This window comes from Ursus americanus, chromosome 3 (genome assembly GCF_024610735.1).
Source record: "Ursus americanus isolate L20-20 chromosome 3, mUrsAme1.1.p, whole genome shotgun sequence".
NCBI lineage: Eukaryota > Metazoa > Chordata > Mammalia > Carnivora > Ursidae > Ursus > Ursus americanus.
Genome location: NC_142129.1, coordinates 24,552,026 through 24,579,520, shown reverse-complemented (window position 1 = coordinate 24,579,520; position 27,495 = coordinate 24,552,026). Strand labels below are relative to the sequence as shown.

The 27,495-nt window shown below is 38.1% G+C and overlaps 1 protein-coding gene and 1 pseudogene across 2 annotated transcripts in view; one reads left to right on the top strand and one right to left on the bottom strand.

Moving 5' to 3' along the window:
- Positions 1-27,495, bottom strand: part of GRM8 (glutamate metabotropic receptor 8) — a 723,043-nt gene that overhangs the window by 376,797 nt on the left and 318,751 nt on the right. For both annotated transcript variants that reach the window (XM_087860847.1, XM_045792722.2), the window contains exons 4-6: positions 2,929-3,064; positions 2,308-2,462; positions 1,116-1,253 (exon numbers count right to left, since the gene is read on the bottom strand). In XM_087860847.1, coding sequence (XP_087716973.1) covers positions 1,116-1,253; positions 2,308-2,462; positions 2,929-3,064 — 429 coding nt within the window. The remainder of the gene's footprint in view (positions 1-1,115; positions 1,254-2,307; positions 2,463-2,928; positions 3,065-27,495) is intronic.
- LOC123789496 (NEDD4-binding protein 2-like 2 pseudogene) lies at positions 5,371-27,180 on the top strand (annotated as a pseudogene).

The following is a 27,495-nucleotide window of genomic DNA, read 5'->3' as shown; positions in this document are numbered from 1 at the left end:
GCCTGCTCTAGCATTGACCATATTGTATCTTCTCTTGAGCAGCTATTTCCAGAGGAAGTGATTAGAGGGAAAGGAGGAGCTATCAAAATATGGGAGTGACAGGTAGATGAGGAAGGGATATATGGTTATAAAATGCTCATTCAAGTTTTGTAGTATTCAATGTAAGAAGATTTATGCACCTTTGTTAAAATTATCCTTGATGTTTTGTGGGTTTTGATCCTGTTATTAACAGGATTCTTTAAATTTCATTTTCCACATGTTAGATTCTATAAAAGAACATATATATATATATATATATATATATATATATATATAAAAGAAAATATATATATATTTATATTCTATAAAAGAACATATATATATGTGTATATATATATATATACACACACACATATATATATGCGCACACACACACACACATATATGGATAAAAGTCAAGGTTTTTTATATTGACCTTGTACCTATGATTTTGCTAAATTCAGTGCTTAATTCTAAGTAATTTTTAAAATTCCATAGGTGGTTCTATATACATAATCATGTTATCTGAAAATAAAAAATGTTTCATTCTTACATTCAAAATATGTGCATTTAATATCACTATTATTCTTAAGCATATGATATAGAAGGTAAAGCATCAAAAAAATTATAGCTGCAAGAGCTAAGCAGGATATGGGGGACAATTATATTATAGGGAACATGGGTTGAAATAGTGGGGGGAAAAAAGACAGTCTTATACCAATGTATTATGATCTATCATCTTCACTACATGTTAATTTCCTGCAGACCAGTATCATTTCTTGCTTATTTGTCTATATCCCACCAAGACTATTAAAGTATTCTGCCCATAGTAGAAACTCAATAAATGTTTTTAAATAGAATCCAGATATCCCAGTGTTGGGCATATTGCATGTGGTCAAGAAATACACGTTGACTGTAAGACCCAATGAGTATACAGAGGTTTGTTGAATGATCAGTGTATGCTCAACCTTGATGAGAAACTAATAAGAGGCATGGAGAAATAGAAGATACTCTGATCATTATCCATATAGAAAAACTTGGTCATTTCTCAGGTAACGATAAAGCAAACACACCAAGGAAAACATTACAGTGGTTACCTGTGCATTTCTTTATATGGCTGTTCCTCTTTCCATGTGATCCTAACTTGCATCCAAAATTCTCCTCCCAAAATTCTGCAAACCACACATTTCTTCGATTATTGGCAAGAGTTCGGCTTCTAAAATAGCGATCAAACCCTATTTCAGAGAAGAAAGGTATAAACTTAATATTCTTTCAAAATCGAAACCAAATACTGTCAGAGCTTTTAAATGGATATTATGTTATATTGCAATCATTGCATGAGGGAAAAAAAAAAAAGCCCAAAACATATTAACAAATGGGAGAGAACCAGTAGCCCAGAAACCAGTCTTCCCTTATGGTAAAAGCCAAGGGTAATCAATGGACAGTATGATCACCCTCAGTCTTCACCATTTAGGCACCTGGCTCAATGTAACAGAGAGCCTGTTGTTGGTACCATCCTCACAACAGCCTCTCCTCTACACCGCAGCCACCAGCAACCTTCTGCTAGATCTTCAGAACCAACTCACACTACTCTCATTCTTCTCTCTGTCTCCTAGTAGGAATCAATGTCCCAGCTTTCTATGCTTCTACTGGCCTCAAAATGTATCCGTCCTATATATTCCATTTTCAGCTAATCCAAAAAACTGATCAATGTTGATGTAATCTTATGGGGTCATGGGTAATGGGCCAAAGTGTCAGCCTGCTCAGGGGACCACCTCATTGAAGGGAGACCACCCGGAACTATGCCTTACTCCAAAAGATAATGGGGAAGGTCGGAATTCCAGTCACTGCTAAGACCATCGGAAAGGCTATCTGGGAGACAGACGTCCTTTCAGGGAGGCTCCATATCTTTGCTGTTGTGTTAATTTATCTGTAGGGTCAGCCCTGCCTCGCATCTCCATTTTTTATAAAGTAGCACTCTCCCCATGACAGTGCTGTAACCACCATCTGTCCCATAGAAATATGCAAGCTTAGAGGACAATATCATGGAAATAGCTAAGGCCAACTATAACTCCCTTTTTTTAAGAAAAAAAAATCTAATGGGTACTCTTTTCTAATGAAAAATATGCTGGGTCAAATTGTCACTGTCTTGGTAATTCTCCCATCAGAATTAAAACTTCTATCCAGAGTAATTAACAATGGGTGCATTTCATCCTATGCTGATACTCGTCTTGTCTTTGAGTTTTGATTCAATTGAAATGAAACAAATTTTCTGTGGCTTGTCCTTACCATCAATTGATGCTCTTTTGGGCAAAATCGTCACAGCCCCTTCTGCAATCTCCTCCTGTTGATAAACAGGTGCTATTTTGGATCCCCAACTATCTGAGCCAATCCAGAGAAAATGACCACTTTGATTTAATTTCTTTGCTGCTTCCAATATCCTCCTAAGGAGTAAAAAGAAATAAAACATGCCATATTTATCAAGAAACACTACACTTAGAAATGGTACAAGACCAGCTCTGTCAAATTATACACACTCAGTAAGTCACCGTTAAACGAGTCAATCACTAACTGCCTGAGTCTTATCATTTCTAAAGGAAACGTACTGGAAGCTTAACTCCAGCACCTGTTAATCAGCCTCATCCTTAACCTCATTCACATCACTCTATCATCCTTACTCGTCTCGCTTCTTTCAGTCCTCAGGTTTTGCCCTATAGCCATTTCAGACTTAGAAACTAGAAGGCTGTTGTGTCTCCGCAGCAGAAGGAAGGCAGTCTGTAATTGCATGAGAACGTTGCAATTCCTGTGAAATCTCACAAGATTTTACATTGAACATGAACTATGTTAAAAAAAAAAAAAAGATGCATGTTGGAAATGTGATCCTACATCAGGAAGAAAATTAATCAGCACCTGATATCATCTTCATTGGCAAACATAATCACCGCCCGAGCATTAGGTGTTTCTAGCAGGCGTTTGATAATTTTTTCAAATTCTCCAGGTCTTGGTTCACGCGGGATTTTCTGTGATTGAGCAATGCAAACGCCACCTATTTCAAAAAGAAAGAGAGAGAGAGTGACTCAGAAAAGGCACTTATTTAATTCACCAACTTAATGAGGTTAGCTACTTTATAAAAACATATGATTCAATGCAGTATATTGTTTTTCAAAACATGTGTCATTCTCACCTATTAAAAGTAATCATGTTTGTTTGCATTACAATAAATATAAAATAAATGGCATCAATTATTTAATCATACATTAGGGTCGTTGTTTTATTTTCCAAGTTTCAACATTATTTTTGTGGATAACTATAATAAAACCAAAGGGTACAAAATGTGTAATGAGAGTCAAGGAGCACAAAGAATGGCTGTTTTGATTCATTTGACGTAAGTTGAAAAACAAGTGCCTGGATTAGTAATATGAGTATGTCTTATAGGTGAGACCATTTGTTAAGTAAAAAGATCCTTTTCCTATTTTTATTAGTATACCTCCTTTAAAGTTAATTTCATTTTACAGCTCATAGTATTACAGGAAAATTTTTATGCATCAGCAAAATGGTATGTTATGAGACAAGTGGTATTTGAGACTATTTGAGACACAGGCAAGTCCCAAAGATTCAAACCCTCAGCTGACATTATGTGTCCACCAAGAAAATAAAAATGGCAGAAATCCCATCCCATTATCATACCAAAAAAAGAAAAAAGAAAGAAAGAAAGAAAGAAAGAAAGAAAGAAAGAAAGAAAGAAAGAAAGAAAGAAAGAAACTCTTCCTTTGGCTTTTCCTTCTAAGGCAATAAGAGACCAAAGAGAAAAGTTTAGAAAATATTTCTGCCACTTCTCAGGGTTCCTCAGTCTCAGTGGAATAGAAAGAGAACTTATTCTAATATTAGAAGAAAAAGGAATATTAGCAATATGCTTTTGGTACATTATGGCTTAAAAAGGCTTTTTTTTTTTTAGTCAGATGAAAATTAAATCACCATTTATAACATCGCTTCAGTAAGCAAAGGCATCTTTATTTCCAAACAAATGCCAATACATTCAGTCACCCTAACATCACTAGGTTCCATTATATGTAATGTATTGGGCTGGACACCGGAAATCCTTAATCTAATCCAGGAATTACCATCTACTCTGGGAGACAGGCATCCCAAAAAATTATCATAGAATATGTGGTAAATTTTAGAATTAAGAGGATATACCTACACAATGGGAACACAAAGGAAGGAGTAACTTAAGTGCTTGAGAGAGCTGGATTTTAAAGAGCAAATATGCATCCATCTAGGGACAAAAGTGGGGCATTTCTGGTAGAGGTCCAGGTATGAAAGAACCTTGTTTGATTATGGCCTATGGTCAAGACCGGCTGGTGCTGAGGTTGGAAAGAATAGCCACGCCCAGCCTGAGAATGACTTTGTTAGACATGCCGAATAATTTGGACTTTATCTTGAAAACAATGGGAATCCACTAAAAGTTCATAAGTAGGAGAATTACATGATGAGTTTTATGCCTAACCCTAACCCTAACCCTAACCCTAACCCTAACCCTAACCCTCAGGTAGCCAAGTAAAGAAGAAATGTCTGGTAGCCAAACAATGGGTGTCCAGTGTGCTGTGATCAGACTTACCACGTGTGGCAATAACGTACGATAACAGTGCTGGAGTACTGAAGGTTGTATCTCTTATAAGTTAGAGCATGGTCAAAGTTATCCCTACAATAGCAATGCTCTTACTAACCTTTTTAGGGGTGAGAATTGCCCATAATCCACAGACAGTGCCTGTAGATAGCTAGCCTACCAATACACCATTAGTAGTTGTGATGATTGATTCATTCCTTCCTTAAATATTTATTGCATGCCCACTATCTGCCAGATACGGCACAGGGGCTGTGGATACAATGGTGAATATAATAGACACAGTTTTGCCTTCAGAGTTTAGAAACATTGGAGGTAAAATAGGCTTAACATAGAACAAAACAACAAAAATAAGTATATAATTATAAATTATGGCAAGTCCTGTGAGGAAGAGCAAGGGCATTTAATTTACATTGAGGAGTGTTCAGGAAAAGTCTCCCTAAAGTGGTGTCAAGGTCAGAAAGCAGAGAGAATGGGTGAAGACAGCATGAGAAAGGGCAGGAAAGAGCAGGGCAAGAAAGAGCAGGGCAGGAGCAAGTCAGCAGAGCTAATGAATGAGAGGGAGAGAGGTGTGAGAGGAAGATGAGAGGTAGACAGGGCCCAGATCATGCGTGGCTTGTGCAGGTCCTGTGGAAGATTATAAATAATTAAAGTGCTTAACTGCCTCACTCAATGTTTCTATCTCTTCACTCTTTTAAGTAGCCCATAGAGATCTGTTTCATCTGTGAATGTTACATTTCTCGGAAGAAAAATGGAGGAGGGTCACTAAGGCACAGGACAACCCGGAGTGGAAAGAACAGCAGGCACTGAGGTCCACAAGGAGGTTATTGGAAGAGGCAACGGAAAATGATGCCCAAGACAATGCCGCTGGGGCTGAGGGGGAGCCAGTGGAGCTGTTAGAATGTGAGTTAGAGTCAGTGAAACTTCGTACAATTTTTTCCAGTTTTGTTGGGGTAGAAATTACAAATAAAAATTGTACCTATTTAGACTATACTGCTTTTATGTAAGTAGTGAGGTAATGGGAAACCACTAAGCACGAGACCAAGGTTTTGGTCTTTGTGGCCTGTTTGTGTGATGTCACCATTAAACAGTAAGCACCACGGGAGGGTGTGCAGGTACGTAGAGGGGAAAAGAATGATTTTTGATTCAGGACAGGTTGTCTTTGAAGTACCCATGCAACATCAAACCGCAGAAGCTGATCTGGAGCTAAATAGAGAGACGGAAAACGTAGTAACAATTTTGTCAGGTGCTGATGCAGTCAGCAGTTGAAGGGTTGGGAGTAAACATATCAGAGAGAGGGAATATTTAGTTATTTATTTTATTTATTTAAAATTTATTTGAGAGAGAGTGAGAGGGAGAAGCACACTCCCCGCTGAGCAGAGAGCCCAACATGGGGCTTGATCCCAGGACCCCGAGATCATAACCCGAGCTGAAGGCAGAGGCTTAACCGACTGAGCCACCCAGGTGCCCCCAGAGGGGATATTTAAATCAAAGACAGGAAAAGGTGAATGATGGAGCTCTGAAAAACCACAAGCTTTGGAGAGGGGGCTAGCAAGTGCTAATGGAAAGGAGCGATCACATATTTTGAGAAGGAAACTTTTGAGACAGTCTAGTGGTAAGTTGAGGACTGCATCATGTTCTTAAAAATCAAAAAACGAACAAACAAAAAACTGATGAGTGGAAGCATTAGGTACCTACAGAAATGTGAGAACAAAACTGTAACACTCTGGGGAACAATAGCTGTTTTAAAATACGACTGCCCTTTTAATTAAATTGCTGTGATTACTTAAGCATCCCATTAAAGACAGGTCATATCCTAAGTATCTTCCAAGATTACTACTGACTCCATAGCTGGAAGAAATGAAGGCGGAAAACATTTTATTATGACTATTTCAGATGAGACAAACAGGGGGTCCAGACCTTGTTTAGTCTGAATTTATTGATTTATTCATTCACTATGGATCTATCGAACTTTTTTGTTTGTAAACAGCTGAGTTAGTTAGGTTGCATTTTACATGGTCTAAATCCATTTCATATTTTTATGCCTCTGCCTTCCATTTGTCAGCCTGGTCACTTTGTGTTTTCCTGGAAAGAGGGACTAGACAATTAATTTATTTCAGCTGAACAAATACTTATGGAGAACCTGTTCCACACGGCATTTTGCTGTTTGATGTCTTATGGATATTTTATTAAACTGTGAGCTGTATTACTTCTCAAATGATCAGAGCTAGAAGATTAGGATTCTTTTCTTAGCCCTGAAACTCATTCACACTTTCTATCTTCACATCAGTCAAAAAGTCTGACAGTTAATCCATTCATAAGCACTCATGGTCTACTATGTTTCAGGAGCTACAGACATTCAAAGATTGCCTGTCCTCAGCATCTTATAATATAATTGAATGACAAGATGTACACAAAAGAAAAGCCAGATGAGAATGTAAAATTATCTAATGATGAAAGATGATTGCATAGGATATATCAAAATGCAATAATAAAATTCATCACCCCTGAAACGGTGCTATGACTTCAAAAGAAGTCATTATATACTGTTAGGGTTTGGTTAAAATACCAGTGAAATTTAGTCAAAAGTTCATGCTTCATCAAAGATATGTTTTCCAACAATACCTATACCTACAATGCCTACAGTACTTTCCTACATTATCTAACACTTTTGTTTTTAAAGAGAGTCTCTGACTTGATTCAGACTCCTGGCATGAGCAGGAGGACGAGGAGTTGCCCTCCAACAAAGAATATGTCTATTGCATCTATTTTTCCATATCTCAACCTGAAAGAGTGCTGATTGTATTCAATTCAAGGGACACCAACTTTCCTGTTCCGTGGGCTTCCCAGTTCTGCAAGAAATAATTTCTAAAGTTTAGCACTTTCCTAAAGTGAAGGAAAAGAATGTTGCACAGAGGAATTTAAAATTGGCTGTTTTCTGGAATTTGCTGTCTGATTTCCTTGCTCATGTAATTTTTTTCTTTTGATTATTTAATGATAATTAGAAGATCATTTACAGAACCGAACACTTTATGTACATTTCACAATACACAAGACCGTTCTTTCTCAGTCTCATTCACTGATACCTCACTGGTCCTAATGGCAGCACTCTACGACTGGTATTATCACCACATATCTGATGAAGACACTGAGAAACAGGAGTATCAACAGCTAGGAAGAGGCTGGAGCCCAGGTTCAGAGCCACGTCTGCCTGACTCCAAGTCTAGACTTTTTCTGTCATCTTGCTTATCCACAATTGACTATACCTGTTGTTTAATGGTTAAGTGGATACAAATGATTGATGAATAAAATAAAGTAAATTTACAGATTCTTTTAAAACCCAGCAGGGTGCCCCTTATAAATCAATTGACAGCTATACAAATACAGTACTTCTATTGAGTATTAAGAACTTAAGACACTTAGAATCTATGCAGATTTCCTAGAACTGACTTAAACTTCTTCAGCATATAACCAGTCCACCCTCAAAACTTTCCAATTACCCCTGCAAATGAATGTCTTCAGAAAGACTTTCCTGAAGTCCTTCATATTCCACTTCTCCTTTGCATTACAGCAACCACGATAATTATATTCTTTTATTTTGTTATTTTTTTTCCTCATCTTGGACTATAAACTGCATTACTACTGAACCTTGTCTTTCACATTTACCACTATACCCCATATCACCTATCACTGTGTTTTGCACATTAATACTTTAACAAACCTTTGTAGAGTGAATAGATGGAAGACTTATACTAGACACTGCTGGCATAGAGAAATAGAAATGACATAGTTCTGCCTTCAAACACCTCTCAGTCAAATACAGAAACAAAAGGATGCATATAATTATATGTTAAAAAATAAGTGACATAAAAGAAGTAAAAAAATGTGGACCCTGATATTTCAGAGGAAGTTGTTATCGAAATGGGTCTGCCGCCCAAAGCAGTTTTTATCAGGGTGCCAAGAATTACAATACCACCTTAGCCTTAGTTCTTTCATCTGTAGGGTGGCACAAAAATTTGCTCTCCTTGATTCAAGAGTAAATTTGTAAATAATTCCATTTCATAAGCTTTTTTTAAAGATTTCATTGATTTATTTGACAGAGAGAGAGCACAAGCAGGGGGAGCAGCAGGCAGTGGGAGAGGAAGAAGTAGGCTCCCCACTGAGCAAGGAGCCTGATGCAGGGCTGGATCCCAAGGATCATGACTTGAGCTGAAGGCAAACACTTAACCAACTGAGCCACCCAAACGCCCCTCATTTCATAAGTTTTATCTCTGGGTGAGTAGCCTGATGTCTCATGTCTGAGAGATGAAAGGTATGTTCATATGTGTTGATTTACCAGTGCAAAAAGATACTGGAGTGAGGAAGAAAACACACTTGGCATCAGAAGACCTGAGAGTGGATTCTGTGTGACCTGAAACAAATCTCTCACCTCTCAGTTTCCTCATTTCTGTAACAAGGTTCATAATAACCATCTCCCAGAGATGCCAAGAGAATCAAATTTAAAAGGGTACTATCATAAAGGTCTATACAAATGTGGTACATTATTATTGTTGTTAATAATATCATCATCGTGACCAGATAAGAAGCATCACCAAACCTGACAGGGGAGATAGTTGCTGCTCAGACCTAGAACATGGGATTGTGAACCGATCATATTCTTCAGTCCTTCACTATTCCTTGTATAATATTATCAAATATCCAAAATTCTGAGAAGTGATACTTGTCCATTTGTCTATGCCCTAAATAAGATGACTAGATTTCACTTTTCACCTATTATTGGTCAACACAATAGGATTAGGGCAATTTCAATGCGAGAGAATGGGAAAAGTTACTTATGTTCTCCTCTTCAACCCCCCAATTCCTACCCTAAAGATCCAAGTCTCTTTTCAAAGGGGGTCCATAAGTATTTTGAAGATCTGGGTTGAAAATTAGAATTTAACTCTTTAAAAGAATAATACAATAGTAAAAACTATGAAACTCTTAATGGTGCCAACTATTAAGCAGCAAAGGCTGCTGTGAAAACAACCACACGTTCTGTTTCATTTAACATTTGCCTATAGATTATTAAGAAGTGGGAGTCTAAAGTGTCCGAGACAGTGTTGTCACAGGTTGGTCTCCCCAGGAAGCAGACCCTTAGGAGAAGTTTGAAATGCATATTTTCTGTTGGCCTCCATCCTCTGGAGGGTCAAGAAAGGAAGCAGCACTGAGCAGAGAAGTCCAGCTGGCTGTGGCCCAATGACAAGCTCCCAACACCACAGGGAGCTCTGAGACTAGAATGGCTCCATCAGACATTGCATGTGAGCCCCATCCTGAGGTAGCAGGGTAAGGGTAGGGTTAGAGATTGGGCAAGGCAGCTCTCTGCAGCCAAGCAATCCTTCAAGGGCCAGTAGAGCAGTCCTAATGGCAAAGCCAATGGGTCTTTTGCTGAATGGGGATCTGAAGGGGCACTTACCATTTATACAAATTAAGATTTATAGAGAAATGAAAATATTATATTTCTAAAATGATAGAATACATCAAATAATTAATAAAATTTTATTGTTTAATTTCAGAACTCCTCTTCCAAAGGAATTTATTGCACAAAGAAAGTAACTTCTATAAACAGCACAATACTGGAATTATAGGACAGCTCAGACAACAGAACTAGGATCATAAAACTCCCCGGTATTTCAATAGATAAGTTTCATTAAAGCAATCTGAAAGGATAAAGTATCAAGTTTTTAGTTGTTGCTTATTTTTAAGAACAAAATCTCCACTAATAATGTGGAAGGAGAAAAATAAGAAACAATGTCACAGCACTAAGTTCCAACTGTGCTGAAAATCGAGAAGGATTAAATTATTAGGAATGAAATTACTTACAAAGCTGTGTATAGAATATTAAATATGATTTTTTTAAAACAACATGATTATTACCAGTGTTGGTTGGCTCACAATTTCCGTCAAGTTCTAAGTAAATCAGGTCAAGTCTCTGGTTGTATAACCTGTTATATCTGCATGACAGACTGGTTTGGTACATAAGCAAATCAACAAAATTACCATTTTATCAATTGTCAGAGAGAGTGACCAAACTATTGGTAAAAATTGGTCACAATTTTTGATTGACCATAAAAAAACTGTCTATAATTGACCATTATTGACCAAATAAAAATGTGACTTAGTTGGTCAACCATTATTTATTTCTTATGACTGCGCCTTCAGAAAATAGCAACGAACAAAACCAAATGATGGGTTTTTGTTTTTTTCTTAAAGACAATAAAAACACATAAGCTCTTCAAAGTTCCCAGATCCCAGTTCCAATTCCTGGGAGGGGAGGAGTTTCCCTACCACCACCAACCCATTCTCTGGACACCAACTGGGTGTCCTAAAATTCAACTCAATTCTGACACTATCTACCCAGAGACAGTGTCATGTCCCACAGGTTTAGGGTCCAGTCCTACAAGATTGCTCTCCCACCCCACTTTAGGCACCAGTCACACAATCCAGATTGTTAACTCTACCTCAGACCAACTGGCTATAAATCAGAGGTTCCCAAGGCCCCTCCTTGGGTTCAATTAATTGGCTTGAGCAACTCACAGAACTCAGGGAAATATGTCACTTAGTAGATCACCAGTTCATTATAAAACTATAGAAGTCAGGAATAGCCAGATGGAAGAGATGCATAGGGCAAGATATGGAAAAAGAGCACGGAGCTTCCATGCCCTCTTTGAGCACACCACTCTCCCCCAATCTCTAGGTGTTCACCAATCCAGAAGCTCTCCAAATTTTGTCTTTTTGGGTTTTTATGGAGGCTTCGTTACATAGGCCTGGTTGATTAAATCATCAGCCACTGGTCACTGAACGTAATCTCCAGCTCCTCCCCTTTCCTAGAAGTTCCAACTGGATAATCAATCACACTGTTGGTTTTCCTGGCAACCAGCCTTTGTCCTCAGGATACCAAAGGGCTTTCCCAAGGTTACCTTATTAATATAACAAAAGACACCTTTATTACTTTCATCACTTACAAGATTCCAACAATTTTTTAGGAGTTCTGTCCCTAAAACAGGAGAAAAACCAAGTACATATTTATTATAAATCACAGTACCACAACTCTCCACCCTAAATACCCTTGACATCATTTCTTTCTTTCTGGAGATATAAATAAAAGAGCAACTTGGTCTAATACAATTGGTTCTTTAGTGATAGTTGAGTAAAATTTGTTCTAAGGTTCAAATAAGTGTAATCACACCTTTTGTAACAATATTTTCATCTCCATATGTGGTGTACAACTGGGACTTAGCAGAAAAGTGCACAACATGATCAAAGTGTGTACGTTTGTCAGCTTGAAGTGCACTTCATGAAAGAGAAGATTTATCTCGCACATCACAGTAAAGAAAAGTGTTATCTTTAACAACATGGATTAAAACAGCAAAATTGCACTTAAATCTGTGCTCATTCTCTCTCTCTCTCTCTAAAACATTTTATCCTTTTTCCTATATCAAATGCCATGCAGACTCTTAAAGGGACTCTGAAAAGCAAAGAAATACAGGAATGATACTCTTGGTATAGAAAAGACATGAGCCAGATGCTACTCCTCTCCGTGTCCCGTGAAAAGCAGCAGTGGGGACAAGCCACTATGAAAGGGACTGGTGCAGAGAGCCAACTCCTGCCCCCCTTCTGCCCCTGTCTCTGGGATCTCAGAGAGATGTTGATACTCCGGGGGCAGACTGGGTTGGGAGAGTCTCACAAGGTCAGTGTCCATACTTAGTAGGCTTTCTAATTTGGCCACGACTCATCACAGTTCTAAACACTTGCTCAGAGGAACAGAGTGGTAATGGTGGTTACGAATCTCTTCCCTGGGGCTTGACTTCCTGACTCTAAATCCTGGCCCTTCTCTTACTGACTAGTGAAGTGGATAAGTTATGTGACTTTTCTTTGCCTCTGTTCCTCATCCAGACATCAAGGGGATGCTACTATCTTCCAAATGCATTACTGTGAATAAATAAGGGATTAAATAAGCACTCAACAGATTAATTTTTGTTACAGAAAACATATTAGTTGTACATTTTTTAAATCAAAACTGACAAACCCCAAATAGAAATGGCAACTCATTTTCATCAAGCAATATTCACTTATAACACTATTTCAAACACCTCAAACTTCATTCCCCAAATATACACAGAATAATAACTCTTAATAGAGATTCCAGTCAATGGGGTGTTAACTATAGAAAGTCCTACAGTCAAAAGGGAAACTCATGCCCACCACAAGCTAGACTGAAACTTCTGATGTGTTGCCTCTTCCCACTTCTGAAAATTGTAAATACCTAAGGAGATATGGGTAGGTACAGTATGTGGGAAAGATTCAGGTAAAGACAGGAAGAGGGGAAAAAAGAGGAAACCAGGAAGGGGAGGCAGTGAGAAGAGAAATGACATGGGGGAAGAAAGGGGAGGGGAGCGAGAGCAAGAGTAGAAGCCAGGGAGCCCAGAGAGCACCATCTGGATCAGAAGTATCTCTGGAGCTGGGCAAAGAAAGGATTCTCTGTAGGGTCAAAACAGCAAATGTGGGGTTAGGAACAGTTGAAGAAGGAGGACTTGACCAGTTTTAAGTAAGTTTTACTAAGGTGCTGTACGCATTTGTATTTCTTTGGATTATTTTCCGAGGACTAATTTTGGAGTGTTTGGGGATTTTTATTTTGCTTTGTCTGTTTGTTTTTGCCTTTTAAAGTAGATTACCAGATAATGGGGCCAACAATATGACAAGAAGCTTTCAGAAGATAAAACCAACTCCCTGTAAATGCTCAAAGGCCCAATATGAACAGACTCACTGAGAGAAGAGAATTTCATATTTTCCAGCCCATTGCCTGGAAAAACATTTATGCCAAAACTATTGGAATCAAAGTGAGTACTGTTTAAATTTCTTACCCATTCTGGACTAGGGAAAAAAAACAATTAGTATTGGGCTGTGAATTAAGCCCATCGCAGTTAGATTAGAAATTCATCACTCAGTTATAGATTAGGAATTCATTACAGAATTACAGCCATTAAGTTTAATTACTGAGAGGGGGAAGGATATCCATGGGATCTACTCTTCTTCAATTACCCAACAAATATTTATTGAACACTTGTTACTTGTCAGATGCTTTTTAGACACAGAGTATACAGCAGTGAACAAGATAGAGAAGGCTCCTGACTTCATAGACCTTACTTTTCAGTAGATCGCTAGGGTCTAGTAAAGCCTGCCACCTGTGGGCATTCATTGGATGTAAGATGACTGAGTGAAGAAGCTCCTATTTCATGATATAGTGGAATGATCTAATAAAGAGATAATAAGCATGTCTATATATTAAAAATGCCATCATTCAAAAAAAGCAAAGCATCCCTGCATCTATATTATATGTGTATATAACATAAAGTCATTTCCAAATAGTTTCTGCCCAAAGTACCCTTTCAACAGGATCTCAACAGCAGCTTTCACAGCTGGCAAACCATGAGCATTCTTCTATCCAGCGCTCAAGAAATATCCTATTCTACTTGTCAGCATTACTTGAATTCTATTATGTATTGGCTTTCAATCAGTGGCCTCTACTCAAAGCAGCATTTTCAACAAATATTCAAAGGTGATGACATTCTCTATTTAAGGAAGAAGGAACTGATAGCTAAAATGTCATTGTTATTTTAGCTAAACAACTCCTTAGAGCAAGAGTTTCCCTGTGACCAATGTACAGTAGTGACTAAATGAAGAAATGGACTTCTGAGAACAACAATATGCAGGAAAAGCTTTTAAAAACTCACTCTTTAAGGAAATGCAAGAGTTTGTAGTGTTTCTCTGGTAATGCAAGATCATTTTCCACAGCAGGATTTGATCTATGTGTTCAAGATATAAAAAGGTTAAAAATAGAGCTATATACTTAACTTCCTGGATTCAAATAGGACTAAAAAGAGAGGAGACTGAATACACATGTTTTTGATAGCAAGCTATTTTACATTTTAATTATTTAAAGGACTCTTTTGGGCACCTGGGTGGCTCATTTGGTTAAGCGTCTGCCTTCAGCTCAGGTCATGATCCCAGGGTCCTGGGATCGAGCCTCACATCAGGCTCCCTGCTTGGTGGGGAGCCTGCTTCTCCCTCTCCTTCTTGTGCTCTCCCTGCTCGCTCTCAATTAAATAAATAAAATATTTTAAAAAAATAATAAAGGACTCTTTCTTTTAAAAAAGTTTAACAGCATCACCGAAGTGTAGTTGATAAACAAAAGAACTGTATATGTCGAATGTGTACAATTTGATGAGTCTGGACATATGCATGTAACTATGATGTTATCACAAAAATCAGGGTAATAAACCTGATGGGTAACATCATCTCCAAAAGTTTCCTTGTGTACCTGCCACTGCCGTTTTTTGTTTGTTTGTTTGTTTGTTTGCTTGTTTTTTATAGTAAGAACACTAAACATGAGATCCACCTTCTCGACAAATTTTTAAGTGCATAATACCATGCTGTTAACTATAAGCACTATATTGTGTAGGATATCTCTAGAATATATTTATCCTTTATAACTGAAACTTTATACCCATTGAACAACTCCCTATTTCTCCTTCCTCCCAGCCCCTGGTAATCACCATTCTACAAGTTTGACACCTCTTTTTAGCAAAATCATTTAGGATATGTCCTTCTGAGACTGGCTTATTTCACTTAATATGATGTTCTCCGGGTTAGTCCATGTTATCACAAATAGTAGGATTTCCTTCTTTTTCAAGATCGAATAATATTCCATTGTATGTATATTCCACACTTTCTTTCTTCACTTATCTGTCAATAGATATTTGGGTTGTTTCCATAGCTTGACAATTGTGAATAATGCCACAATGAACATGGGAGTACGGTATCTCTTTGAGATCCTAATTTCAACTCTTTTGGATAAATACCCAGAAGCGAGATTGCTTGATTATGTGGTAGTTCTAGCTTTAATTTTTTTGAGGAAGCTACACACTGTTTTCAATAACAGCTGTACCACTTTACATTCCCACTAACAATATACAAGGGTCCCAATTTCTCTACATCCTTGCCAACACTTGCTATACTTTGATGTTTGATTGTTTTTTCGTTTTGTTTTGTGATAATTGCCATATAAAACAGGTGTGATGTGATACTTTGGTGTAGTGATTTGCATTTTTCTGATGATCAGTGATGTTGAGCATCTTTTCACATACATGGTAGCCTCTGTATGTTTTCTTGGGAGGAATATCTATTCAAGTTCTTTGACTTTTTAAATTGGGTGATTTGTTTTTTCTTTATTGAGTTGTAAAAGTTTAAAGGACTCCTGTTAAAATAAATTTTGGACTAGATTTTACTAAAATAGAGGACAATTAATAACTTGAAATGCAAGACTCCCCCATACAGAAATAAAATCAATTACTACCTTTTCCTTAATGAAAAATCTGTTTTAGAATAGAAAATAATAATAAGGACTCAAAAAGCCCTACTTCACCATGTTTTAATGTCTCATTTCACCCTCATAAATATCCCAGTGCTATTGAATAAGGTAAACATTATAAAATTCTTTTCATATTGAAGAAACCATCCCCAAGATCACAGAGCTAGGAAGCAGTCAAGTGAAGGCCTCATGAACCTTATCCTAATAGCTAAGTATACTTATTGTACTTCGCTGCTATCTCTCAATAATTGTCTTCTTCGTCATTAAATCTCAATATACGTAATTAAACACAGCAACAACAGGTAAAGTAGGATAATCAAAATGAAAACTCCAAAGTTTTATACTATCAGGCGTGAACCATTTAGAAAAATGCTTAGTCTGGTTTAGGTTAGGCCGAAATTTCATTCATTAACATCCCCTCAAAAAAGTGTCTTTCTATCTATCCCCCACAAGCCCAGGCATGTCTGCGATCACTCACAGAGCATTAACTGAGCCCTTACTACATGCTGGATGCTCTGTTGGAATCTGCAGTTACAAAAATGACTAAGACATGGTCCCTGGTCTTAACATACTTATAGTACATAACACAATATATAAATAAATACTACAATTTGATGTGAGAAATGCTATATAATTCAGGGTAGCCTGGGGACACAGGGCCAAGAGAATGGAATCTAGTAACTGTGAATAAGATTCACTGGCTCCTGCCAGTGATCATGGGAATATGTGGTCAGAGAAACGTAAGAAATAGCTCTATAGTACATCGATATGCACCAGGATCAACAAGTCAGAAAACATTTCAGAAATGAGCTTATGATTGATTTTTAGCCAGCCAGAAAACAGTAAAATCTACTTCTAATGGATTCTACCAATCGGCAGAGGAGTTTGGTATTTCCCATGAAAATGTGATTGTCATTAATAATTTAAATATGATGTAATAAACACCCCACATTTATGTATAAAAGGGGATTTAATTTTACTCTTCCACAATAAGAAACAGACAACTCACCTTGGGGTGGAAGGAACACAGAAAATAAATATGTAAATAACCATTGAAATGGCCACTTGAAAGGGAGAAGAGCAAAGCATCAATCCTAAAAACAAAGGATTTCAGTTGGGTTCAGTAAATTTTAATCCCGACTAATCAAACTGCTATATGTATGGCGTTACTTATTTCAATGTTAAAACATGTCAGAACTTGTGAGAATAGTTTTCTAAACATTTTATTCCTATTATTGCAAACTGTGAAAATGTACAAGCCAGGGCAAAATTATATCATTTTGGGATTCACTGTCAAACACTCACCGAAACTAAGAAACTTCTACATCCTCGATGTTACAGAAAATTTGCCAGGTGTGTTATAACATCTTGCATTAAATTATATCGTTTATCTAAGGGGGTTCTTAGAAAAGAACATTAAGCATTCAATAGTCCCAACATCATCCAAGCACAAAAATGAAAACCGATCAGAACTGCAAATGACAAAAGGATAACAATTTTTTACCTCATAAATTTCTGTGATATAATTCCTACAATTTCCGTTCATGCAGTGACTCCCAGCTAAAACTCATGCTCTTTACAAATGCATTATATCTCAACTATATATAGCAAGTAAAGATCTACAAATGAAAAACAGTTTAGCTTGTGAAAAAATACCCTGAAATATGAATAGTGACAGAGGCCATGGTTCTTTCATTATAACAACAAGTTCACTGATGACATGACATAATTTTCTCATCCCCACATTTCATCATGTCCACATTCCCTCTCTATGACCCGGGGCAGACACAGCCCCTCTGGCTATCAGTTTCCTCATTTGTAAAAAGAAAGGTGCTTGACAGGATGATCTCAAGATTCCTTTGAATTTTGACATTTCATATTTCTATGAATATACCACATACACTGCCTCCCCTGAGTACTGTGAATTATGTAAGTTCTAATATGGGAATAGAACATCATGTAAAATACAATAAATCACTTTTAAAAAAAGCCTACAAGAGAAAGAGAGGATACACAAGAAAACTTGTCTAAATAAAAATTATGAAGCCTAGCTTCATGAGTCAGGGCATGACTGGGTAACTTAAAAACTGATTTTTACAAGAGAATTAGAGCCTCAGTCAGGTGCTCGGGGTCTGGGGACCATTCATTGAAGCACTATGATTCCTTGTCAGTGCAATAAAAATGAAATGAGAGGAGGGGTTAGGCAGACCGTGAGGAAGATGGAGACATCTTCATGCCGATTTGTCCATCAATAGCTTTCACTTGTCTGTTCCATAACAGCCCCCTTCTCTCTCATCTTTTAATTCCCCCCACATATTTCTTTATCGTACTCCATTTTCCTTTTCTTCCTTTCCTTTTTTCTTCTCTTACTCTCCCCTCTCGCCTTTCAAACAGCAGGAAATGGTGCCAGGTCACTTGATACATGCCCTGGGATTACTTCTGTCCTGTAGCTAACCCGGACTCACCAGCAGGGCAGCCACGGCAACACAGAACTGTTGTGTGGCCCAGGGTCTGGTTAAGTGTGAAAATAGAGCATGTGCATTGGAGCTCCACTTCTTCCAAATATCCAACTAAGTTGCGGAGTATAAAAGGAGGATAAGAGGAAAGAAATGTCATCGATGTTATGAAAGCTAAAAAGAAATGTCATCAATGTTATGACCAGGTCATAACTGACTTACCAAAGCAGAAAAAAACTGAAACAAAAGCCCACAAGATGTGGGGATGGGGCTGATGACGAGAGAAACAAAGCTATCACTCCATCCAATACCATAAAGGCCCTGGAATCGGAGGCTCCAGAAAGTCCAGAAGGTGGCGTTCAAAACAAAGTTAGGTGAAATATTTGTAAGTCCTTTTGTCAACTCCAGTCCCTCTGCACAGAAGATGTGAGCATCGCTTTCTACAGAGAATAAAGCCAGGGACACCAGACATAGCTGAGGCCTAAGCAAGTTTCTATAAAATGAAAGCCTGCATGCTGAATGGGGAGCCCCTGGTCCCTTTCCCTGCTGGGCACTCAGACTTCAGCAGCCTAACATTCATCTCCCAGGCCGGAAATTAGAGGAATCTTCTCTGGAGAAACTGGCTGAAGGGTAACAACACACTGATATCATATGGATGTCTTCCCACCAAATAACCAAGTCTACCAGCTCACTTTACAGTAAAGCCACCGGTCAGTGAACTTTCCCACACTTCCTAAGCTTCCAAACAGCATGGCAGCACTATATTCTTTTTTTTTTTTTTTTAAGAATTTACTTATTTATTTGAGAGAGAGAGAGGAGAGTATGAGCAGGGGGGAGGGGCAGAGGAAGAGGGAGAAGGAGACTCCCCACTGAACAGGGAGCCCAACCAGGATAACCTAGGACCCTGAGATCATGACCTGAGCCAAAGAGAGATGCTTGACTGACTGAGCCACCCAGGCGTCCCAGTACCACATTCTTAATGTCTCACCAAATAGAAGAGATGAACTCAGAGGACACAGCAACAAGACACAAGTAGAAGATAACTTGAAGAACATTAATGCGCTCAGAAAGAGCTCCTAGCAATTAAAAAGGACAAGTGAGATAGAAATATCTCAATAAATAACTTCTAAGAGAAAGTTTGAGGAAATACTTAGAAAGTGAAAGAAGAAGAAGAAGAAGAAGAAGAAGAAGAAGAAGAAGAAGAAGAAGAAGAAGAAGAAGAAGAAGAAGAAGAAGGAGGAGGAGGGAAGGAAAGAAGGAAGGAAGGAAGGAAGGAAGGAAGGAAGGAAGGAAGGAAGGAAGGAAGGAAGAAAGAAAGAAAGAAAGAAAGAAAGAAAGAAAGAAAGAAAGAAAGAAAGAAAGAAAGAAAAGAGGAAAGGTCATCATGACATAAGAGCATTCATTCAGGAGGTTTAACTTTCAAATTTTGAAGTCTCAAAAAGAAAATAAAGAGAAGCCATTATCAAAGAAAGAAAAATATTTCTGAGAACTAAAGAACATGAGTTTTTGAGTTGAACATACCAATTGCCTAGCCGAAAGAAAAAAGTAGGAAGAGAAATGGAGAAGACCTACCTAAAGGAACATTAAAATAAATTTTAAAACACTTAAGAGTGAAAACAGATTGCAGAAAAAGGATTAGGGCTCAGAACAGCTTCAGGATTCCCAGTGGCAGTACCACTTGTCAGAAGAAAACAGAGCAATCCCTTCAAAATGCTGAGGAAACTTGAGTTTTATTTTAGACAAACATAAAATCACCTGAACTATAAATCAAGTGTGTGGGTAAAACAGTCTATTTTGGACATGCAGAAATCTCAAAAAAAAAAAAAAGACACACACACAAAACAAAACAAAAAACAAAAAACTTACTTCCCATGCACCCTTCCTAGGAAGCTTCTGGGAGGATATATACTAATAAGGACAAAAGAAGAAAGAGGAAGATTTAAAGTCCAGATAACAGGTACTCTAACACAGGAAAGGTAGAGGAATTTCTCCAAGTTATGATGAAGAAAGGTCAGAGTTAACAGCCATACAACTGGTCTACAGATCATCCAATCCAGATTAGAGCAAAAAGATGGAAGACTCCAGAAGTATCTCCAAAAAAAAAAAAAAGAAGCAGAATTGATGTGTTTGGATGTTCAGAAAGGATATGTACAGTTCTGCTAGAGTTTGAGGATGAATTTATAATAAATATATAGAAAGCCAAGAGTATGACAAAGCAAGGAATTATTAATTCCAGGAAAAACAACATATGTGTAAAAAGAGACCAGGTTACTTTAGTACCCTATCTAGATGAATTGTGACATCATGTGCACAGTCACGATGACATAAACATTGAATATTGATTGGACCAAAATTGTGAAACAATCCTACCGGAAGAATTAGAGAAGTGTATGTGTTTCTACATGCACACACACGTGCAATTTGTGTATTGGGGGTGGGACATTAAGTCAGCAGCTTCCATACTAGGAGGACAATAAAATGACAACTAAAAAATCAGGATAGCCACATAAACATGTTCGATGGAGGGGTGTCTGCGTGGCTTAGTCAGTTAAGCAGCCAGCTCTTGATTTTGGCTCAAGTCATGGTCACAGGGCTCTGGGGTCGAGCCCCACATCAGGCCCTAAGCTCAGCGGGAAGTCTGCTTGAGGATCCTCTCTGTCTCTCTCCCTCTACCCCTCCACCCGTTCTCTCTCTAAAATAAATAAATTTAAAATATGTTCTATGGAAATATGGAGATGAATACAAGAAAAACCACAAAAGGAGTTGAAAACAAATCTTCCGGAAGATCAAGATTCAAAAGTGGGAGGGTGGGGTTGCACTACATATGATATCACATGGATAAAATACATACTTAGGGCTCTCTCTGCTCTTTAAGGTCATAAAGTAGGAAGAACAAAGTTTGAAGATGGCAAGAGGATTTAAATCCTACCTGTTAAGGGAAGCATTTTCTATAACTGGGTTTCTCTTAAAAACATTTCTGCATCTTTATACCTAGGCCTGTGTCATCTTACTTACTTGGGGGTTTCCTTGTTTTGTTTGCTTTTGGTGACATAACAAATGCTTGTTTCATCTTCTCAGGACCAAAACCCAGACAATAATGTATACTGACAAAAATAGTCACTAATGAGAACAATGTGACAAGCCAGGAGGCCAGGGTTTAAAGCACCAGCTTCCACCTCAGCCAAAGCTAACCTATCCCTAAGTTGTTTCAAATTCTTAGATTCCAAAGATTCTTAGCAGATACAGGAGTAACTGTTTTCAATGACATAAAGGACCTATCATTTAAACAAAACCACAAATTAACACTGTATCTGGATACTATTTGCAATTTAATATGTTTGTTGTTATGATAAAGAAAACAAGTTCTCTCACAAAAGGACATAATTATCACCTATGTGATCTTATTTGACTATTTCGAGGACCACAGAGGAATGGAACTCTATGTCCAAAGTGGCCAGAGTGTAGAGGGGAGCAGAGGAAGACCCAGGGGTGGCTATTTGTAGCTGTGGGCATTGGTGGAGGTTACACTAGTATTCCAGCTAGCATATCAGCTACATGAGTTTACAGTAATGTTGGCAGGTGTTCAACAGCATTTCATAAGAGAAAGGGGTAGGAATGAAAATTATGCTAGTGGTTGTCCTCCAAACCCCTCTTAATAGGGCTTGAAGCCCTGGAAAGGATGATTTCAGGAAGGCATGAGAAAGTATGAAGGAGGGGCGCCTGGGTGGCTCAGTAGGTTAAGCATCCAACTCTTGCTATTGGCTCCGGTCTTGATCTCAGGGTCTTGATCTCAGGGTCATGAGTTCAAGCCCTGTTCTGGGCTCCACACTGGGCATAGAGACTACTTAAAAAAAAGAGGGGGGGGGTGCCCGGGTTGCTCAGTTGGTTAAGCATCTGCCTTTGGCTCTGGTCATGATCTCAGGGTCCTGGGATCCAACCCTGCACCCTGTGTCCAGCTCCCTGCTCAGCGGTAGTCTACTTCTCCCCCTGCTTGTACTCTCTTGCGCTCTTCCTCTCTTTCAAATAAATAAATAAAAATCTTTTAAAAAAGAAAAGAAAAGAACAAAGAAGGAAAATATGAAGGCGCTTCCTGGCAAAATTTTAGCCAAGCTATCCAGAACTGAAACTTGATGAATGCTATCTAGGAAATAAATCGCAGAGTTCAATAAGCTGTGGCTCAAATACATGTACGTGGGTTTTTAAAATATATGCTACACACTGAAGCACTGGGGTATTAATCTGTACCTCACAGTTCTTCAGAAGAGATTTGCAGTGATTTCTTTTCCAAGGACAATGGGCTACCTACCTTTAGACTACACGGTGAATGAAGAGGCCCCTCTCCCTAGCACTCACACAGGATAAACGCAGATCAAAAATCAGCAACAGGGAGAAATGTCTGAGGCTAAGACTGCGCCAGGCATGGGGCATGAGAAACCAGACCCTGATTTTCAGAGAATCTGAGTTCTAAGGGGTGAAATAAATAAAAGGTACTGGATTCATAAGTCATTCCTTCATTTTAATCCCAAATAATAAATATTCATTTTAAATCTCATGGATTTTATACCAACACGACTTGGGCATAAAATCAGGAACAATCATGTAACTCAAAAATATAACCCAAAAGTGTTAAATTCTTTCCCTGCATTAAGTCACTGTACAACAGGGATTATACTGTGTAATCCTTCTGGGTCTCACGAGTGTCCCAGATACAGTGATTTAGTGAAATCAGGTTGTTACACCGTTTTCTGGTAACAGGCTTTTCTCACTCTCTACCAACCAAGATCCACAATCCTTCCTCTTTTCCTCCCTCCCTCCCTCCCTTCCTTCCTTCCTTCCTTCCTTCCTTTTTTTGTCCTAGTGAATTCACATTTGTGTATCTTTTTTTTTTTTTTAAGAAAAAAAAAAATCACTAATCTTCTTAGACATTGATGGTGCCAGTGTGAGAACCAGGTTCTTATCGGGCTCTAATTGGACGCAGCATTGTGCAAAGGAAATTAATGAACATGGGAGCCTCTCAGAGTTTACAGTTTATGTGAGAAGTTTAATGAGGAAAAAGAGGTCAACGCATTTCATAAGGACCAAAACCATACAAATAAATATTACTTCACAGTGTTCTGAAAGCAAGTCTCTGTCTGTGGACTCAGGTAGGAAAGATCACAATTTATGTGAGAAAAGGAAAAAAGTGGGCAAAGAGGAGAGAGGGGAGGAAAGAAAAGAGGCATCAAGCGTTTGAATGAAAAGGAGACGGTTCTTAATAACCAGGTGGTATGTGACACAGAACAGCAAGATCTCAAACACAGGAACTGTGGCTTTCTGTCTTACATTTATTATTATCAAGCATGAAAAATATCCAAAAATAACACTTGGTTTGTCATTTTTAGAGCTCGTCACATACATTTTGTCTATTTTTCTGCAGAATGGTTAGCATTCAATTTATTTTTGCATGGGTGCTGGCACACAACATGGGCATAAAACTGTGAAAAATCAAATAGCTCAAAAAGTGTAGGTGGGCTTCTGCAAAATTTGTGCTGAATGAATTTTTAGAAAGCAGAGTGTGGTACTAGAATTGCTGCACATGTGTTCTATTATTAAATATCTAACTCTTCCAAATTGGGAAGGATAATAACAAGCAATCTTGTGGAAGAGCTGAAGACCTAAACAGTACAATTCTGAAACCAAAATAAAACCGTTTTGGTTTTTTGTTTTGTTGGTTTTTTGTTTTTTTTTTTTTTACTTTTATAATATCGTGGCATCACAGCATGAAAACAGAGCAACATTGACAGGGGAAAAAAAAGCCTGGAGAGCACTGCCCATCACCTTACCATCCTTGCATTACAAAAATTGATGATTTATTTTAGTCTTTATCCACGTAAATCCATAATTATCAGTTTTTACAAATTTGCATCTAACTCTTGTATTTGGCTTTCCATGGAGCATTGTGCCGTTAGCATTCCTCCACGCTATTTCAAGAGAGGCAGCAGAAAGAACACCAATTTGTGAGCAAGAAGATGTGGTATCAGCGTTAGCACGCATTAGTTCCCTGGATAGTCACGACAGTCATCATTTTCTTAGCTATCCATTTCCCCATGGAACCGACATAACCAATTTTACTTACTCTTCTTGTTCTGGGACATTTAGGTCACCAATATTTCGTAGGTCTAAATAACACTGTAATACAGACTTCCTTGATATAGCTCTTTTCATCTTTTGAAGAATATTCTTGATATAACTTCATGGCAAGGTAAACATATTTATATATGCTTTATACCTTTTGGTACATATGACCAAATTGTTTTCCAAAAGATTCATGCCAACATATACTGTTACTAGAAATATATGATTGCACAGTAGCCTTGCCAGTATTGAACACTATATTTAATGTTTTGCTAATAAAATAGCTGTAAAAGGATATCTTGCTATACTACTGATGTTGTGTTATCTTTATTATATTTTATAATTAGTAGTTGTCAGGAATCCAGAAAATTAATAAAATTTTATATTATGACCCATAGTCCAATAAAGGACTATAGATATAATTTCACTTAGTGTTTCACCCAGAGAGAACTTTTTGATAATTAAATCACTGATTAGCCTTGACTCCTCATTGTGCTTAATTGCCCTCATTCAGTGCATTACTAAGCCTTGCTGTCTCAAGCCCCAAATCCTTCTTCAGCCTGCCTACTCCTCTCTCTCCCCTTAGTTCAAGCCCTACTTAGTCCTCACCTGGATTACAATATCCAGTATCTCCACTTCCAGTTCAATGGTTGGCATTGTGTGTGGTCTAAAATATCAGTTGGAATATGGGTGTTACTCCTCTGCATATATACGCCAATAACGTGCTTTTTTTTTTTTTTCCAGGACAAAATCTGAACTTTGTGACATAGCACACAAGGCTCTTCACAGTCTAGCTCAGTCTTTAGTCTTCTGTCTTACCATAAACTCCGCACCCATTCAACATCCAAACGCTACCCTGTTATAGCCTTTACCTAGATGACCACCATCTTGCAAGACTCATCTCAGGGGTCTACTCCTCTAGAAGACTTCCCTAACTCCACATCCTGCCGGTACTGATTGGTCATTCATAATTTCATCAGCAGACTGGAAACCTCTAGTTGGAGCATGTATTCCACTGTATTGTGGTTGCCTATTTAGCTGCTGATTTTCCCAATCTAGCCTATTGGCTCCTTAAGGTTAAGATGTGCCTTTGAGGGATCCCTCCTACATTGTTGGTGGGAATGCAAGTTGGTACAGCCACTCTGGAAAACAGTGTGGAGGTCCCTTAAAAAGTTAAAAATTGAGCTACCCTATGACCCAGCCATTGCACTACTGGGTGTTTACCCCAAAGATACAGACGTAGTAAAGAGAAGGGCCATATGCACCCCAATGTTCATAGCAGCAATGTCCACAATAGCTAAATCGTGGAAGGAGCCGAGATGCCCTTCAACAGATGACTGGATTAAGAAGTTGTGGTCCATATATACAATGGAATATTACTCAGCTATCAGAAAGAACGAGTTCTCAACATTTGCTACAACATGGATGGCACTGGAGGAGATAATGCTAAGTGAAATAAGTCAAGCAGAGAAAGACAACTATCATATGATTTCTCTCATCTATGGAACGTAAGAACTAGGATGATCGGTAGGGGAAGAAAGGGATAAAGAAAGGGGGGTAATCAGAAGGGGGAATGAAACATGAGAGGCTATGGACTATGAGAAACAAACTGAGGGCCTCAGAGGGGAGGGGGTGGGGGAATGGGATAGGCCGGTGATGGGTAGTAAGGAGGGCACGTATTGCATGGTGCACTGGGTGTTATACACAACTAATGAATCATCAAGCCTTACATCGGAAACCGGGGATGTACTGTATGGTGACTAACATAATATAATAAAAAATCATTATAATAAAAAAAAAAGATGTGCCTTTGAGTGAGTGTGCAAGATGGATATGTGAGTAATGGTTTCTGTGAAACCACGGAAGAATGCTGGAAAGATCCTTCAATGGACAAGCATAATGGAACAGACTGCCTTATGAACCAGCAGTTTCAAGAGGAAAAGTTAAACAAATTGCAGAAGTTACTTATTCTTTTAAGAGGTTTGCCTGGTTCTGGGAAAACAATGTTGTCGCAAATTCTGCTTGGTCAGAGTCGTAATGGCATTGTGTTCAGCACAGATAACTATTTTCACCATCAAGATGGGTACAGGTATAATTTTAATCAACTAGGTGATGTCCATGACTGGAACCAGAACAGAGCAAAACAAACTATCAATCAGGGGAGATCTCCAGTTATAATAGACAGCACTAATACACAAGCTTAGGAAATGAAACCATATGTGGAAATGGCCATAGGAAAAGGGTACAGAGTACAGTTTCATGAACCTGAAAACTGGTGGAAATTTGATCCTGAAGAATTAGAAAAGAGGAATAAACATGGTGTATCTTGAAAGAAGATTGCTCAGATGTTGGATCATTATGAATATGATATGTCCTCCATCTCTAATGTAATGAATTCAGTGGAACCACCACACAAAATCACACAAAGACCTCCTCATTCACAGGGGAGACAGAGGTGGGGAGGCTCCCTGGGCTCACATAATCAAGTTTCTGTTACAAATAATCATTACACTGGCTATTTTCAGCTAACACATTTGTTGCTTGCCCTTGAAAAAAATTAGTGAGCCTAACTTGAAGCTTAAATAATTTCAAATGGAAAAAAAAAAAAAAAAGAATGTTCCCAGCAAGTTGTTTAAGTCCTAAAGTGTAAATAAAACTTACATAAAATTGTTAAAAAAAAAAAAAAAGTTGTGCCTTTAAGGGAATCCTCAGTGCCCTGCAAAAAGCGAATTGTTAGTGATGGTGAATAAAAGTCTGGTAGATGAATAAATAAAGGAATGAATGGTCCAGGCTTTGCTCAATGCCTTCTAGTGAAGGTACCTACCAAACTTCCCATACTATTGGTTGTGACCTTTAAAAACCAGAGAGCTACTATT